The sequence below is a fragment of the Gossypium raimondii genome, chromosome 10 (assembly GCF_025698545.1).
Source record: "Gossypium raimondii isolate GPD5lz chromosome 10, ASM2569854v1, whole genome shotgun sequence".
Classification (NCBI taxonomy): Eukaryota; Viridiplantae; Streptophyta; class Magnoliopsida; order Malvales; family Malvaceae; genus Gossypium; species Gossypium raimondii.
In genome coordinates, this window is record NC_068574.1 from 25,684,159 (window position 1) to 25,702,543 (window position 18,385).

Consider the following 18,385-nt stretch of genomic DNA (forward strand, 5'->3'; position numbering starts at 1 on the left):
AAAAATTAAAACCTTTTTCTTTTTTAGGACTCCTAAAGCATAGGTGAGATTGTTAAGATTTCATATATTTTGGAAAAACAATTTGTTTCTTTTCATGAGGAGGACGTACCTAGATAGAAGGAACAAAGTTTAGTAGCCAAGATGCTAGAAAGTTGGATCAATTTATGCATTGATAGGGCAGTTCAAATTGTCACAGGTGATGCTGCAGTAAGGGGAATCATAAGAAATCAAAATGGATAATGAATTATGGGATACAACAAATAATTGGGTAAATGCTCAACCTTTGATGCTAAACTGTGAGGTATTCTTGATAGATTAGTTCTCATGGCGCTATAATGATGTATTGATACAAATCGATAATTTAAAGGTGATTAAAGCCATTCATAATTCTTTTTTGTTGAGTGCGAACTCTAGATATTCAACAGTTTCCTAAATACTATAATAATAAAATTGATGATTGCTTGATCAAAATGACCTTTATGCGTACAAAAAATTTTGAGGAGATTCCAAGAGAGATACTAACACTTTCTCCAATGGTTTATAAAAGGGACTAACTTTGCTCATAGAATATTGTCTATTCTTACTTTACCGAATAAAAAAAAGGAAAGCCCATTCATTTCATCCATGCTTCTCATTAAAAACATCTTCAACCCGACCCCTACTCTCCTCGGAGTTGTTTATTTGAGTATCAAACATACATTCTTCTAGTAGTGCCGCCACCGCCTCTGCTTTTATTTCAACCTCACTTCTCTTGCTTTTCCATTTTGCTTAATTTCAATATATGGGTAAGCTTCATTCTTCATTACTTCTTCCTTCTATTGTTAACGGTGGAAAGCATATTTCTTCTTCTTTTTTTTGCTCTTTTATTTCTTCTTCTTCTAAAACCATTGCTACCCACATCCAACCTTTCACTAAGAATTCCATGTCTGTAAGGGGAAATCCAAAAAAAGTATTATCGCTTTGATAATGTTGATGATGCTTTTAATTTGTTTAATAAGATGATTCAGAGGTACCCAAAGCCATCAATTGTGGAATTCACTAAATTATTAGCTGCCATTGTTAGAATGAAACATTATGCCATTGCTGTATCGATGTGTAGCCAGATGGAATTATTAGGAGTTTCCTGGGATGTTTATTCTTTGAGCATCTTGGTTAACTGCTTTTGTTAATTAGGTCAAATTGATCTTGGTTTTTCTGTTTTGGGGAACATGCTGAAGTTAGGTGTTGAACCTCATGTTGTAACTTTTTCCACTTTGATGCAAGGTAAGATTTCTCAGGCTGTAAGATTGTTTGATGAAATGGTTGAAAATGGGTATCAACCTAATTTAATTGTTTACGGTACAAATAGTGTAAAACCGGGAATACTGATAGAGCTGTCAGGCTTCTAAGGAATGATGAAAAGGTTTCGACCCCAATACTGTAACATATAGCACTGTCATTGACGGTCTCTGTAAGAAGGGATCACTAAATGAGACTCTCCACCTTTTCTCCCAAATGAAGGTTAAGAGCATTAGACCAGATATAGTTTCATATAATATATTGATCGATGCACATTGCAAGGATGGGAAGATTTTTGAGGCAACAGATACCGTTGACACAATGAAAAAGCAAGGCATTGAGCCTGATGTTGTTATATATTGGTTGATGCGTATTGTAAGGAAGGAATGGTTTCTGAAGCTAAAGATGTTGGCACAATGATAAAGCAAGGCATTGAGCCTGATGTTGTTACATATAATATATTGGTTGATGCGCATTGCAGGGAAGGAATGGTTTCTGAAGCTGAAGATATTGTTGACGCAATGATAAAGCATAACATTGAGCCTAATGTTGTTACCTATAGTGCATTAATAAATGGTCATTGCTTGCAAAACAAGATGGATAAAGGTAGAAAGGTATTTCAGTTGATGATTAAGAAGGGTTGTGCACCTGATATATTTAGTTACAACATCATGATCAATGGATATTACAAAGCTCAAAGGATAGATGAAGCAATGGAACTCTTTCATGAAATATCCCAAAAAGGACCAAACCCGGATATTGTCACGTACAACACTCTTATGCAATGTATGTGTAAACTAGGGAGAGTTTCATCTGCATGTGAACTTTTGAGGAAGATGATTGCTTTTGGACAAGTTCCAAATGTAGTGACCTGTTCATTTTTGTTGAATGGTTTATGCAAAAGTGATAAACTCGAAGAGGCTTTGGAACTTTTTCAAGCAATGCGGAACAGCAAGTTGGAACTTGATACTGTCTGTTATAATATCCTAATTGATGGCTTATGCAAATCTGGGTATATTGAAGTTGGAAAGGAATTATTTCATAAACTCTCAGTCAATGGTTTGAAGCCCAGTGTTTACAATTTCTATAATGATTAACGGATTTTGCAAAGAGGGATTGCCTGATGAAGCTTACCTGTTGTTTAGGAGCATGGGAGATAATGATCCAGGGGTTTCTTTGAAACAGCTATACTTCAAAGGCAACACAAGTTCTTAAGGAAATGGTCAGTGAGGGCTTTTCTGCAGATTTACACACTGCCACTTTATTTTTGGATCTGATCTTATGATCTGATGAATCAATCTTGATCTGAAATGTTTTCTTAGATTGGTACCTTCACCTTTACCTTTCTTCATTGGGATGGCTGTTTCCTGGTAATTGGAGCTCGTATTCAGCACCAATGAGAATACTGTGAGCTAATCCTCAACGCTAAAACTGAAAAAGTTAAAAAAAAGCTCAAAGCTTCACTTGCCAAAGGCTGAAGCAAATGGCTGGTCTCAATCAGCAACTTGAGCAGGTGCCTCTTGGATTCTCTCTTTCCTTAAAATGCTTATTATTTATCTGCATTGTGTAGGAATACATTACGAAAACATTACTTCTAGTATCTAGTGAGTTTTTGAGAAAATAGCTGCATCCAGCGTATCAGACGATAATTGTTTTTTAAGGCTGTGAACTGGATTCATATTTGTTTATGTAGATTTTTAGTTCAACAAAAAGAAATGGTTAGAAGAAAGTTCCTTAATTCATATCTAGTTATAATAGACTAGTTTACCAAATTGTTCGGTCTGAGATTAAATACAGTATACATTCATACTAATGAACTGGAAATATTGCTGTCAGACCATTAGTAGCATACTCGCAGATTGCTAAGCTACGTATAAGCTGAATTCACTCTGATCTTTGGTATCAGTTTTGTTTACAGGGATAGGATTTGTGCTGCAGGTAGCATTATATAGGTCAGTGAATGGAATGCTCTGTAGCATCCTGTTGCTTTGGCATTCATTCAAACCAAGTTTGGTCGATGACAGGTATGTTGATAACAAGAGATATATTGCAAGTTGCCTTTCATCCTTTAGCTGAGCAGGTTCATCTTAGGTCAAGGGACTTTTTCACAGGGTCTTCTTGGGGGGTTCCACCTTAGACAAAATTTCCTAGTTGTCCCTTGTTTGATTCATTCTACTCTCGTAAGGAAGTCGACCTTTTTCTTTGTTCATTTGAACTAGAAGGGTTGTTTATTATGTAAAAGATACAGCTAAACATTAGTAGTAAAAAACTTGTTTTTGTCCTGAGCAGTAGTAGCCATTTGAAAATGAGCTTTCTTGTGGGGTATGGGGAAAAGATACCCACAATATATGTGCATCACAGAGACCAGCTGGTGCAACAACCGGTTGTGCTGGTGGCCTCATTTGGCTGTTGGAGGCATTGTGGGTGGGCCTTTTCATGTGAATTGGTTTCATGGTTTAGGGGGATATAGGAATAATATAATGCAATGTAACTACATTTTTTTTTTTGAATTTTGGAGATGAGACTTTTTTCTTCATTATTGGACATTGAAATAAAAATTCTGGCCAATACTGATGATGATCGTATTTTCTAGCATCTTAATGAACCATCAATCACACAATGATTCAAGTATCTAGTCATAAACAGAACCAAATTCACGTAAAGAAATTTGGAGGAAAAATGAAACTAATAAAAAGCTGCTCATAAGGAATGAGAAGTGGATAACTGAAATCCAGAATTAGCCCTCTTTCAAGTTGGGATCATAAGTTGATCTTCATTTCTCGAAAATTCAATGAATTGGATATCAAAAACAAAGAAGAGCAAAAATTCTTCACTCATCTTTTTCACCATTTTTGTCAACCTATCTTTCAACAGCTCCAGCAGTGTTGCTGAAATTAATCTGGGGTTGTCCAATATCCAGCTCCTTCGATACTCAAAGATCCATGTGTTGGGATCCATTTGTATTACGGAGGCACCCCATTTGCTTTGTACCCATGATGCATTTGCCTTTCTTGTTATAATAAATCCATTCCTTCCATTGGACCACTGCAAAATTTAAAAAAAGAAGAAGAAAATTCATGATAACATCAGCACTAGCAAATCCAAAACAGGCAGCAGCAATGACAATCAAATTGATCCTAAGGGTCCTTTTTATATTAATCAAAAAGAAAAACAAGGATAAGTAGATTGTCATTTACTTCAGTTACTCTGCCAGATAAGATAGTAAATGATTTGGAAGAAAACCCAGTAGTAAGCAATCCAGCAGTTTGCAAAGGCCACCCCCAAATCTTGACCTCTTCCATTGCCGATTTATACAACAAACAACGCGAATTTAGAAGCAAACTACCCTGCAATTATTACTCCAAAAGTTACCACGGTTTTTCAATCTTCATTAAAATATTTGTGTTGGACAGAGATAAAAATGGTAACAAGTAATTACACCCTCAAATATGTAGAAGATGCCCTCGAGTAACAGTAATAGGCCATAGGTTTTAAGCACATAACTTGGGGAAAATTAAAAGAAAAAAGTTTGAACCTGATCAATTTCCCATACGGAATCCGTATTGCTGCAATTAGAAACCTTGAGATTATGAAATCCTTTCAACTCATTTTGCAAGATCCTCAATTTTCCATTCAAATCTTGCATAATTGAAGCCCTTTCACCAATGCTTCTCGCAACATCGCTTGTCAAAACAGGCTTCAAAAACCCACCTACACCCCAAGAAAACCCAACCTCCATTACGAAAACCAAATTCAAACCCATTAATAACTTCCAAAATACACTTTGGAAACCACCTTTTTTCCCCTCCTCTTTCTTCTTCTTTTTCTCCTTGTTTTCTCTCAAGTTTAATCTGGCAGTTGATTTAAGAGCCGGAGATTCCACCAAGCAACAAGAACTCGATGTGGGTGTGGATGTAATGGAAGGATCGAAAGAGATGGGAGAGTGGTTTGCGTATTTAGGCTTGGAAGCAGAGAGTTTAGTGAATGAACTCTTTTGAACGCTGAAGGGCATGAGATCGAGAGTGGCATTGATGCTGGCCAAACAGATTTCGCACTTGCAATTGGCGTCTTTTCTGCAACCAGGGAAGTAGCAGCTGTCTCGGGTTTCGGTACGGACATCATCTTCCATGGTAATGGTGGTCGATTTCATTGAAGAAGATGACGAACTCAGCTGGTGGTGTTTCATTGCTTCTTTTTGTCTCTTTAGGTAATATCTCTTTGAAAATTGTGGTTAATATTGTTAAATGAGATCTAACGGATATATTTATATTGATAGGGTTTTTGAAATTTGAACCTTTAACGGTTATATCATGTGGGATATTTATTTATATATATGTTTTTCATGAGTGATAATTTAATTTTTTAGTAAATAAACTGAAATAGCCTACTACTAGGAAAAGGGTTAATGCATTATTTACGCATCCAATTATCACTTTGATACCTAAATATTCTTTTTATATCAATTTGATGCTTGAAGTTTTCAAATTTTATACCCGATATCTTAAAGGCCGATTTTATTATTTCTATTGCAAAAAAGATAAACTACACTATTAATCACTTAACTAAAAAGTTACAATTTGGTAACTAACGGTTTCGATTTTTTTTCCATCACTTGACTATTAAGTGACATTTTTTAGTTGGTATAATAACAATTTTAGTCCTTAGCTTTTGTATTTTACGTCGATTTGATTCTAATTCTATATAAAATTATTTAAAAAGTCAAAATTATTTTAAAATAGAAAATCATATAAAAATTCTATAAAAATAAATTCTCGAAGAACTAATATGTACGGAAACAAAGAAAATTATCATTCAATAGAATCCAATGACAAATTAAAATAATACAAAACAAAACAAAAGATAGATCATTACATGCTTATTTAGTGTTCCTCGAAATCAAATTAGTAACATTTTCAAGTTGAGTTCTATGCCCTTGAAGAACATCCTGAATTGATATTACAGAAGCTTGTAAAATCAACTTAATGCCATTTTTTAAGAAAAAATTACAAAATATACCACATAATTTTCTTTTTGACTCAACTCAAATTTCCAATTCATTCAAAACCCAAATTGTAAAAACAAATTATATTCTTTTTTTTTCTTATAATGAAAAAAAGCTATGTAAGAGACAAAAGAAGTAAAAATTGGAGAGGCAATAATATTGCTTAATGTGGGGTGTGCCTCGCATTTATCGAACGTTTTACAGACACTTTATCGGAGACAGATGCACGATGTCATAATGAGGAGATATGTGACGTTGTGACAACACGATGAGCAAGGGACGATGTCACGACGAGAGTTGTTGAGATGAGGCGACAATCTCTTAAGGCAAGAGCAGGGGCGACACCATACGATGAGAGTCATGACGTTGCGTCAATATGATTAACCCTCTAATCTTAGACTTAAAGTAGTCACATTTTAGACTTAAAGTAGTCGCATTTTAGTATGATTAACCCTCTAATCTTAGTCTATTTAAAGGGCCTTTGTAACCCGGGTTCAAACATGCCAATCAGTAAAGATTTTTCTTTAAGGGCGACAAGATGTAACCGCATATGAGCTTCGGTGACAGTTTCGTGGTAATTATGGAGAGAATTCTATTCCCAAGTTAATGTTTTTTATTTGGGGTCTGAGTTTGTACGTTTAGTACATTTAGGTTTATTTTCTCCATATTGTACTCTCATTTGTTTATTCATTTAGTGAAAACCCGAAGCCTCTTTTTGTCCGTGGTTTTTATCCTCTCCGGAGGAGTTTTCCACTTAAATTATCTTTATGCCCAATTTCCTTTTCTCTTTTTCGTTACTGTTTGTTGCTTATAAGAGTCGATACCCAACACTCAATATTTCTATTTTTTTCTATGTTAATTTTTAAGATTAGGTATTGGATATTTCTATACAGATAATACAAAGAGAAAATTTGGAAGGTTTAAAAATAAATTTTCCTCATTTTCTCTCACATTATTTACTTTTGAAAAAATTATCTACTTTTATATAATTTTTAATTTTAGAATTTTCTACATTTTTAAGAAAGAATTTCAATTTTTTTATCATTATATATAATAAGGGACAATATTATTATACCAATTAAAAAAGTGCCACTTAACAATCGGGTGGCAAAAAAAATCGAAAATATTACTGACTAAATTGTATCTTTTTTTAGTTAATTGACCAAAATAAAAATTTGCCTATAGTTTAGTGACTAATGGTGTAGTTTACCCGAGAGTGTGTCACATTGCACAATTTCTATTTTATTTAAAAAGTTCAAAAATAGAAAAAAATGAGAAAATTAAAAAAACTAAAAAATCAGAAAAAAGTTATGAAAGTTATAAAAAATCAGAAATTGTAAAATATAATTTTTCTAAATAAATAAAATACAAAATAAAGAGAAATATGTAGAAAAGAATATAGAAAAAACACAATATATATATATATTACATTTTAATAACCTTAAATGTTTCTCTATTTGTTTCTAAAATTTCACTTTTTGGGAAAAGAATTAAAAATATTTTATTTTTTAAAGATACACAAAATAAAAAAATGAAAATTCAAAACAATATAAGAAAAATAAAAATAGAAAAAATTCAGAAAATGCCTCAATTTCTTTTTTTTAAATAAATAACATTTACAAAAAATCTAGAAATTATAAATTTTAAAAAATATATACATAAAATTCAAAGAAAGATTGAAAATGTTAAAAAAATGTAAGATATAAAAAATTGAATTATTTCTAGAACACATGAAGCATGGCATATTGCTAAATTAAAAGAATTTTTATAGTTCTTTGGAGGCTAAAATTAAAAAAAGAAAGAAATCAAAATTAGAATAATGTATTTCAAAAGAAAAATTAAAAAAATCAAAAAATAGAAAAACATCTGAGGTTAATAAAAATAGTATTTGAAACTTAAAAGGTTAAATTGACAAGTGATAATTTAAGGTACCTTTAGGCGTAAATAATGCATTAACTCAACAAATTGTTGGTTGAGATGATAATAGTTTCTATCAAAATTTATTAGGAAAGCTTTATTTTTCTAGTGCTCTCAACTCGATATAAGATTGGGAGGGCTTTACTTTTAAATGCTCTCCACCTGATATGAATTAGTTTTATGTCCAAAATACGTTAAATTTACATGTAATTGTTCAATTCTTGGTTTTTTTTTTTTTTTAAGCACTCATTGGCAGGTTTTTGGCATGCTATAATTCTCTTTGTTCCTTGCTGCTGCTTCTTGATTCTAGGGGTTTTCTGGCTTGATTTTCTTCAATTTCTTGCTGATTTTGTGTTATGTACTCTTTGCAAGCTCTGAATTGGAAGAAGCGTTTTGATTCGACTTTTAAGCAAATTTAGAGTTTTTTCCACCAGAAGTCTATAACAATTCTGTTACTGTCAAACCTCTAAATGAGATGTTTGACGAAGTGATTCTGTAAAACGCCAAACCCGGCCTAATAATTGGATCCGAATATGATGTGTCACAACTTAAAATCAAACCAACCTTAAAATATCTGGCAAAAGTTTTATAACATTTTACAAAGTTAAAGATAATGTCATCATTAACGGTTTAAAATAATGTACAAACAATTTTACGTATAAACTTTTAGTAAGTAAATTTCATCGAAGAAAATATAATAATTTAATTCCAAATATTGACGTTTAAATAAAATCTCATAAAAATAAAGTACTATCAAAATAATAGTTGTTAATATAATTCATTTCCAAAATACAATTATACGTCACCCCCAGGAGTCATGCATGATACAGAACAAAACAGTCAACACTCTGACGTAATCCTTCTAACAAAGTGTCACATGACGTCTTTATGTATAAAAGAAATGTTTTCTTTTATTAGATGTATATAAAAATAAAAATAAAAAATGTAAAAATTATTTAATAATCTACGCTATAACTCTCTAACCAAAATCTTTAATTTGTTCAAATTCATCTCACCTTTGCCACGTTATCAAAATAATCTACTGCTTTATCAATAAATATAAATTGTGAAAACCAAAGTTAATTGGGTAACCATATTTAAGTTAATAAATCTTTCTATTTTTATAAAATTGAATTTTATTTTCACATTTCAAATTTCAAAATAAAATTTTTATTTTTAATATTTTAAAATTAAAAATAATAATTTAATAGTAATATAACTAACAAATAAACTTAAATTTAATAAAATAATTTAAAGATTTGAAAAGTAACTTAATTTTAAAATCTAAAAAAATTTAGAAATAAAATACAAAGAATAAATTTTAAATTTATGGAAATTAGAGCATATTTTAACCCAACATTTAAGTTTTAGATCGACAATATATTATTAGATATTAAATCAATAATGATTTGGTCTAAAAATATATTCATTCATATAATTATCTCGCAACTCACTTGGAACTCAAAAGTAATATTTTAATTAATATCTACAACTATAAATTACATTAATTTAATATTTAAGGATAATACAAAATTTTGGTGCAAAAGTAACCCTCAACAAAAGCTTTAGAGTGCTGGAGAAAAACTAAGCAGATCCAAGCATCGGAAGAGAGTCAGAGCTTAATCTACACCTTCATTTTCTTAAGAATCAAAGGCTTGGTAGAGCTGTAAATGAAATCAATGGACTTAAACCTCCTTTTTTTTGGCTGGAGATGCTCTTCTTCTTCTTCAAGCTCCTCCATTAATGGCGGCGGACGATCTTTGTTCAAGCATCCTGGCCCGGGATTGGTTTGTCTCCTTTGTTCAGCGGTGCTGCTGCTAATGTAGTGTTGGCAAAGCTGCATGAGCTGCCCAGCTACGTCCATCTCCATCGCTGAGAAACTCCAGCTTTTTCTGCCTGAGGATTTTCCCATTGTTGTTTTGTGTTTAACTAAGGAGCGATGCCTTTTCTTCTCATCTTATGCTCTTATAGATAGCTGAAGTTAAGCCGACTTAACTCTCTCTCTTTCTCTTTTTTTCTCATTTCGAAGTGAAACAGCCGACTCTGGTTTCCACGTGTACACCAACTATTAACATAACATTCTACAGCCAAACTTAAAGGCCAAGTGATGATCATAGTTAAACTTTGGGTTAATTTACTATTTAAGCCCATAAATTGTACTTCATCTCATAATGCCATACTTCAAATAAAAAATTCTCAATTGGGTGCCTAATGTTACCTATCGTTAAAACTGATCCAGTAAGCTATCAAAGTTTTGAAAACAATTATTCTAAAACAATTGTTTAATTTTGGTATAAAACTTAGTTAAATACCGATTAATTATTCTCGAAATTTAAATTATAATTTAGCAGCGGAAAGACTATGTTTTATATATGTTTAAAATAAAATTGGGGTTCATGTATAACAAATTAATAATCATACTTGATATCCTAAAAATAACTTAGGGTCCGTTTGTTTGACTAAAATGGTTTTCGAAAATAATTTCGAAAAATGACTTACTTTTCCGGTGTTTGGATGAATCATGTAAAATATTTTTTGTTATTTGGCAGATTTTCTAAAATATTTTATAAAAACTGTTTTAAGTGAAGCAAACATACATTTAAGAATTTATTGTCTTCTCATTGTTTGATTGAATTTATTTGATATCTATCAAATTTAAATTTACGTAATGATTTATTTATAAATAAATACATCAAATTAAACATTAAGAACCGGTACCAAAGAAAAGGATTCAAAGGAAAAAATCAATTACAAAAAGAAATCCCTAGTCTAAGAAAATATATATACACAAGAATACATTGTCTATGCACAAAAGTCCATAATTCCATTTCCATACCAGTCATTTACATCCAACTACTATGTTAACAAGATTATGACTTACAATAAGAGAGGTAAACAAAGAGACGAAGTATACAAATAACTAAAATATTTAACACATACAATCATTCTTATCGTCAATGGATGGAAGATAGAAAGAGCACGAGCAAACTCTTCGAAACCTAGAATTCCATTATGCTTTGTATCAAACAAGTCAAATATCTGCAATGAAATCAGAAATGCATTAACAAGCTAATAAGAATTATTCTTTAAGGACGGAGACATTATTAATTAACATTAGATAAAAATACCCGACCAGCAAATAAACTCTCCTTTTTGCTTGTTTCGAATCACGCCAATTGGAACTCCTCTTGCCAAATAGTAATATAAATAAAACTTAAATGCTGCAAAGATGAGAGGGAAAGAACCAACTCAAGACAAGGAGTGATCATCAAGCCAAAAAACTTGACAAACATAACAAAAGATATCAATTATATAACAAAATGGGAACTACGAAACAACAAAGACCCTGTTAATCAGCCCATCATTTATAACAACATTGATTATCTTCTTGAAAAGCTCATAAAGTGCTTCTACTTACACTAACTGCATGAAGATGAGCAAAAAACAAATTTCAGTAGAATGACTTAAGAACTAAAATAACACAGGCAAAGACTGAACAAATGTTAAATCAAGCAAAAGCATTGAATTAATTACATAAGCAATATAGAAAAATATTTAAAAAGAAAAGAAAAAAATGATAACAGACAAACAGTCTCTCTTGCAAGAAGTTCAGGATCAACAAGACCTCTTGATTGCTTGTACAAATCATTATCACATCATTGCAACACTAAAGTAAATAAATGCTTCAATCCGTCTACGCACTGCAACATGATACTCTTTTCACATCAATACACTCCATACCTAGGCAACAACAAAAGAGACCAGAAATCCCATTCATGTCATTCTTTCCATACACTCGATCATTCTAAAAGCAAAGAACAGGACTAACCTTTTAACCATTTCCTGATTCTGCTGATTGAAGACCAAATATTGGAGTTGGAATCTGATAAAGCCGGAGACCTCAAACTCCAAGTGAAATCAATATCTGTCTTATAAATTCAAACCATGATCTTAACCTTTTAACCTACTTGAATTTTCTTTTGTCCTAACCGATTTAAAAGCATTCCATAAGTGTTCCCCTTCCTTATTTTTTGTGCATGGAGGAGCACATAAATAATTAACTTCTCAATGTCTATTTCTCATACATAGGAGATTAAAAAAAAATACACTCAGGCAATGCACACAACACTATTCATCATGCATCAAGAAACACAAAGCAGAGGATAAAAATAAGTAATCCTACCAAACAAAGAATTAGCCATTTCATCCATTTTACAAAATTAAGGGTGACCACAAATCACCCATCTTTGCTAACATCCATTCCAGCATTGTAGTATAAAACAAACAATCTAATAAAGAGAAGTGGTTCAAAATCAAATACCCATAAAATCAAACACATCAAAAGGCCCAATTCAAACACAAAATCATTAACTCTATCACAAATTGAACCTGATCAGGATCGCATCTAATTAATTCCACAAAAAATAAAATTCATTTAAAAAATATACAAACAAACCGAATTGCCAACTTAATAAATCTATTGAAGCTTGGGAATTAATTAAAAATACTTACTTTAATCTCACATCGATTCAAAAAGGTTTCTTTTCAATTATTATCGGGGAACAACCAGAGGGAAAAACGAATATATGAAAACAAAAATGTTATTACATTTTGCTAAGAAGCAAGCAAACAAATCATATAGTTCTAAAACGGTTCTCAATTTCTCATTATTTCCCATAGTTAATTGTCTCACCGTCTATTTTGACAATTGACTTTCAAACTTGAATCAACTGATTTCGTTTGAAGTGGCAAATCGCTGAAGGGAAATAGACGAAAAAATTAAAGAGAAAAAATCACTGAATTGTTGAGAGTTTCATTTATCGAAAGACTAGAAATGGATAGGGCTTTTTTCTTTTCGTTAACGAAATTATTGCTGGTTGTTTTTTATACAGAGATGAATCCTAGGTCGGGGATGCAATGAAGGGAAGGGGAATGAGAAGGAGAAGGAGAAAGCGTTTAGCAAGTTCTGATGCTGGGATGTGAATAGGATCCAAATAAAAAGGTAAGACATTTTCCTTAAAAAAAAAAACCTCTTTTTCCTGTGTTTTATAAAATTTTTAACTGTAGAAAATCATTTTCAGCCAAACAAATATAGGAAAAAGCTTTTACAGGTAAACAAATGGATCCTTAATGTCATTCGCTATATATATAAGGAAATACCCAAATCTTAATTTTCATATCACAACTCAAAATAAAATATTACAGTCCTCAAATAACAAAATAAATCATGTAATGAACCTAAACATAGTTTGTAATTAACAATCGAGTTGAGACCCTCCGGATGTCATGTCTGCATCATAACTTGATAGGTTATCTATAAGGATGAAAATTAAAGAGAGAGTGAGCTATGACGCTCAGTGTGGGTTCCCTCATAAGAAAACCAGTGCAAAAAAATAAACTAAGTAAATAGTAACAATATTCAATGCGGTAACAATCATATAATATAGTAGTATTTTAGGCAGTTCAACGGCCATGCTTATGCGAGTCGATGCAATATAATACAAGTTCAGTTTAACAGTAAAGATAGGTCCTACTCCACCGCTACACTCCACAGTAAGAGTTTCCCAGAACTCTTATATCCCGGGCACTCCAATTTGTGGTTGAACCACAAGTGTTGCAGGTTAATACGCTTCCAGTAGTTGTGAATACACAACTGGTTTGCAGATAATAATTGCCAGTAAAAATCATGGATAAACCACTAATGTTTGCAAGTTAATACACTGCCAGTGGCTGTGAATGCATAACGGGTTTGCAGATAATAGTTGCCAGTAGTTTGTGGATAAACCACTAGTGTTTGCAATTAAAATTGCCAGTATTTCCTCCTTCCATAGCGTCCTGCCCCATGCAATGTAGTATGACATGCGAGTATCAATACATTATAGAAGCAGTAAACATGGTTAAACATGCATTTATATCAATAGTAGAAGTAGATATGTTTGTCATATATTCAATTTATCAATATAGTAGGCATGCTTGTTCATGCAATCGGTAATTCGATGATATGAGTAACGATAACAAAAATTAGTAATCCAGTCATAGAAGGCATGTATTCGTCACAAATCATGCACATATAGTAGTAATCTAATCAATCAAATCATAAATCCCACATTATTCATAATTTTAGGGACCTAATTAAAAGAGATAAAATACTAAAAAAACAATTTAGGGATCATGCAGGGACTGAATTGAACAATTTATAAAATTTTGGGCAAAACTATAAAATCTAAAAAATAGGAGACACACGACCATGTGATCGGATCGTGTGTGGAGCCTTGGACCATGTGGAGTGGTTACACGACCATGTGACTAGGTCGAGTGACAGACTGTGGCTGTGTGGAATTTGCAAAATCAACTTATATGGGAGGTACGACCGTGTGGCAGGCTGTCTGAAGAGTCCTAGGCCGTGTGGCATGTGTCATCGGGATCTCGAACAACATCCCCTGTATTCAAATATGGTTCGATGCACCTGTAATAAGTTCTTCAAATAACATTTAAACACGGGTTAAGGTTTGTTTTCAAGATCTATCAAGATTACTGAGAGCAAGAAATCGTGAAAAGATTGATTGAATGGATGAAAAGTTAGTTTCGAGATAATGATATTACGAGTCTTGAAGTTCAATTGACGAACAAGGCACTTACTAATTCTTGGCAAGATTAGAGACGAACTGACGACGTTACGCTAAACCAATAGGAAGAATGGATTGAACGGAGATTGATTTCGGATTCGACATGCAATAATAATTTTAGCAATTGGAGATAAAATTATTTGCAAAGAAAAGATGAAAAAGTAATGGAGAAAGAAATAGGGAAAAAGAAAGCAAAATTTTAGTTTAATTGGAAAGAAAGCTATAGTTCTTTTGTGATCAGGAAAATAGATTAAATACCTAGACTTTTCTAAATTTGAGGGGTCTGGATGAAAAATTACCCTTTTTTCTAAAAATAAAAGGAAAATGGAGGATAATTTTAGCAGTTGGAGAGAAAATTATTTGCAAAGAAAAGATGAAAAAGAAAAGGAGAAAGAAATAGGGAAAAAGAAAGCAAAATTTTTGTTTAATTGGAAAAGAAAGCTATAGTTCTTTTGTGATCAGGAAAATAGATTAAATACCTAGACTTTTCTAAATTTGAGGGGTTTGGATGAAAAATTACCCTTTTTGCTGAAAATAAAAGGAAAATGGAGGATAATTTTAGCAGTTGGAGAGAAAATTATTTGCAAAGAAAAGATGAAAAAGAAAAGGAGAAAGAAATAAGGAAAAAGAAAGCAAAACTTTAGTTTAATTGGAAAAGAAAGCTATAGTTCTTTTGTGATCAGGAAAAGAGATTAAATACCTAGACTTTTCTAAATTTGAGGGGTCTAGATGAAACATTACCTTTTTGCTGAAAATAAAAGGAAAATGGAGGATTTTAGCATGAATTGAACTTGGTTTGTAAAGTAGAAACTTATAAGGCTTAACAATTTGAACCCACTTTTTCTAAGTTTTCACTATAAATACTATTTATTTTGGTGTGATTTTTATCATAATTTGCTGAAATTAAAAAAGAAAAGAAATGGAAAAAAAGTGGATTGAACTTAGGATCATTAAGAAGCATGCAAACTACTTAACCATTTAATCTAAGTCATTTCTTAATTATTTATTTCATCTAGCCCTATATATTTTAAGGTATTACACCTAAACTTTCGCCTTGTCCAACAAGCTACCCTAAATTGTAACGGAAAAGTGATGCAACACTACTCAAACTTTGGGTGCGTTTGTTTCGTGGAAAATTATTTATAAAAAATGTTTTCTGCATTTTTGGAAATAACTTGGTCAACGGAAAATGACTTATAGGTTAACGGAAAATAAGTCATTTTTCTTCTAAAATGACTTACCTTTTTTAAAAATGTAAGCTTTTTGTCGGAAAAAAGCTCCTTTATAAGTAATTTTTTGTAGGAAAATCAACTTGAATCAAGCATAATAATAGTACATTAATAAATTTAAAATTTAAAATTTGAAAATATTAAAATCAAATATTAAAATTTCCAATATTATTAAAATACATATTTAATTATTTCTATTATTAATATACTTTACTATTTTAATAAATTATTTAATATTAGAATTTATTTTAATAATAAACTTTAAATATAATAATTTTAAAGTTTAAATAATATTCTTCACACATTATTAAAAATATTTACATTAATATTTTAATAATAAATATATATTGCAATTATAACTATATTAAAATAAATATTTTATAGTATTAAGTTTAAAATATGTCATAAGTCTATGTACTCTTCATAAATTAGAATTTAATCCTCGTACTTTTATTTTCAGAATTTAGTCTCTCTACTTTTCAAATTTCAAAATTCAAGTCCAGTTATTAAAATTGTTAAAAATTATTTTGTTAATTTTGTTTATGTGACACTTTTAAATAAAAATACTCACTAAGTAGCCATGCAACTAAAAATTGATGTTGTAATGAACTTGAATTTAAAAAAATAACTTTAATAGTGTTAATAGTTGGACCTGAATTTTGAAATCTAACAAATAGAATGGCTAAATTCCCAAAAATAAAAGTACAGGGACTAAATTCAAAATTTACAAAGAGTACAGGGACTTATGACATATTTTATGTAACATCCCAAAAACTGGGTTAGAAGAAATTGAGTAGTGAAACCAAGGGTGATTATGTCTTGAGTTTGAATTAAGGTTGCGAAATTATGACAAGTGAATTGATCTGGTTTAGTGGTTAAGTGTTCTAGTTTTGTGTGCGAGGTTTTGGGTTCGAATCTTGTTTCTTGAAAATTTTGTTATAAGATATCTTCAATCAATTGATGTCAAGAATGAGTTTGCTGGTTTAATGGTTGAGCATCTGTAAACTCTCTAGTCTTATATTCGAATATCTGTGCAAACAATAAGAAATATATATTTTTTATGTAGCCTTTTGTGATAACTAAAATTCTTGATTTTATAATATGTTCTTTTTATGTTTTTTTCTCCCCAACATTATACTATTTCTTTCTTCTACTTCTCCGTTCTTTCCTTTCCTTTTTGTTTCTTTTGTCTTTCCGTTAGTTCTGATGTGGGATTTGTTGAAGAATTGGGTTGTTCTTGTTCGATTGAAAGGCTATAGAGTAAGTTTCGTCGTTGTTTTCTTCTATTATTGATTGATTTTGTCTATACCTTATCGAGGTTCAAGTTACTATTGTTTCATTTTGAACCCTACGTTCAATATTTGATTGATTTTGTTTTTAGGAAAAGAGGCAGTTAATCAAGATCCTTCAGCGTTTTAAGTTTCGTGCTGTTGATTTTGTGCGAGGGTAAGCGTTAGTTTCCATTTTGAGATTTTGTGTCGAAGTCCTTCAACATAATTTCGGCTTTGAATGCTAGTTAGCGATTTGATTTGATAAGTTGTTTGATTGATCATTTGAGTATCGTTTTTAGGTTCTAGTATTGCCATTGTTGATTCTACATCGAGATCGTATCAAGTGGGTAATTGAAACCCTAATTTTTGTAATTCTCGAACGCCAAAAAACATGGCCTTCGACGCCACTCGGCCGTGTGCCAGGCCGTGTGGTAGACCGTGTAGGCACTGCTTTGGCCAACACAGCTAGGGACACAGGCGTGTGTCTAGGTCGTGCTCGAGATTGTTTTGCATTAGGGACACATGGGCTAGGGACACGGACGTGTGCTCAGGTCGTGTGAGAGAATTTGGGGATTTAGTCATACGAACGTGTGCTGGGCTGTGTGAGAGACCATGTAACTCACTATTTTGGGTCAGACGACTATGTGTCAGGCCATGTGTTGAGTCGTGTGTGATAATAAAAGGGCCACATGGACGTGTACAAAGCTGTGTAGACTACACGAGCTAGCTAACCAGGCCGTATGGATCCACACGGGCGTGTCGGTCAATATTTTAAAATTTTCCTTATTGCCATGATTGTCTTTCGGATCGAATGTAGGCCTTCTGTAGGGTCCGTATGATCTATATTAAGCTAGAAACGTCAGTATTTGTTGATCCGTTAGTGTATAATCTACTATCAATATGTATGTCTATTCTGATATAAGTTAAGTAATGATGACTTGCTAATGTATAGTGTGCCTCTATTTAGATGCGTTAAGGTATGTGATATCTGAATGTGTTAAATTGATTGATACTGATTCAGATTCTAATTTGTAACCAATGCATGTGACTTCATGGCAAATC

General features: G+C 31.9%; 2 protein-coding genes and 1 long non-coding RNA gene across 5 annotated transcripts; 1 reads left to right on the forward strand and 2 right to left on the reverse strand.

The window, feature by feature from the left end:
* The first annotated feature begins 601 nt into the window (after positions 1-601).
* On the forward strand, positions 602-3,963 carry LOC105776565 (pentatricopeptide repeat-containing protein At1g62930, chloroplastic-like). 2 transcript variants are annotated; one of them, XR_008189933.1, is made up of 3 exons: positions 602-2,500; positions 2,601-2,791; positions 3,197-3,963. XR_008189933.1 is itself a non-coding variant. In XM_052622140.1 (2 exons), exon 1 carries the CDS (start codon positions 1,665-1,667, stop codon positions 2,373-2,375), a length of 711 nt encoding a protein of 236 aa, XP_052478100.1. In that variant the 5' UTR covers positions 602-1,664; the 3' UTR covers positions 2,376-2,791; positions 3,197-3,963. The 2 variants fall into 2 exon arrangements, 1 of the variants encoding a protein (XP_052478100.1); XM_052622140.1 differs by having other exon boundaries at positions 602-2,791.
* LOC105776562 (uncharacterized) lies at positions 3,837-5,521 on the reverse strand. The gene is made up of 3 exons (XM_012599288.2): positions 4,814-5,521; positions 4,476-4,625; positions 3,837-4,323 (listed from the first exon to the last, which is right to left on the reverse strand). Exons 1-3 carry the CDS (start codon positions 5,462-5,464, stop codon positions 4,027-4,029), a joined length of 1,098 nt encoding a protein of 365 aa, XP_012454742.1. The 5' UTR covers positions 5,465-5,521; the 3' UTR covers positions 3,837-4,026.
* A 5,424-nt stretch (positions 5,522-10,945) lies between these two features.
* LOC105778589 (uncharacterized) lies at positions 10,946-13,204 on the reverse strand. Of its 2 annotated transcripts, none has more exons than XR_008189701.1 (2): positions 11,331-13,204; positions 10,946-11,236 (listed from the first exon to the last, which is right to left on the reverse strand). It is a non-coding gene; the product is annotated as an uncharacterized LOC105778589 (long non-coding RNA). The 2 variants fall into 2 exon arrangements; XR_008189702.1 differs by having other exon boundaries at positions 11,326-13,204.
* Positions 13,205-18,385: the final 5,181 nt, after the last annotated feature.

Coding starts and splice junctions, on each gene's coding strand:
- LOC105776562 (XM_012599288.2), bottom strand. CDS start 5,464: ATGAAACACCACCAGCTGAGTTCGTCATCTTCTTCAATGAAATCGACC. Junction 4,626..4,813: donor CCGTATGGGAAATTGATCAG/GTTCAAACTTTT, acceptor TAATAATTGCAG/GGTAGTTTGCTTCTAAATTC. Junction 4,324..4,475: donor TATCTGGCAGAGTAACTGAA/GTAAATGACAAT, acceptor TAAATTTTGCAG/TGGTCCAATGGAAGGAATGG.
- LOC105776565 (XM_052622140.1), top strand. CDS start 1,665: ATGGTTTCTGAAGCTAAAGATGTTGGCACAATGATAAAGCAAGGCATT.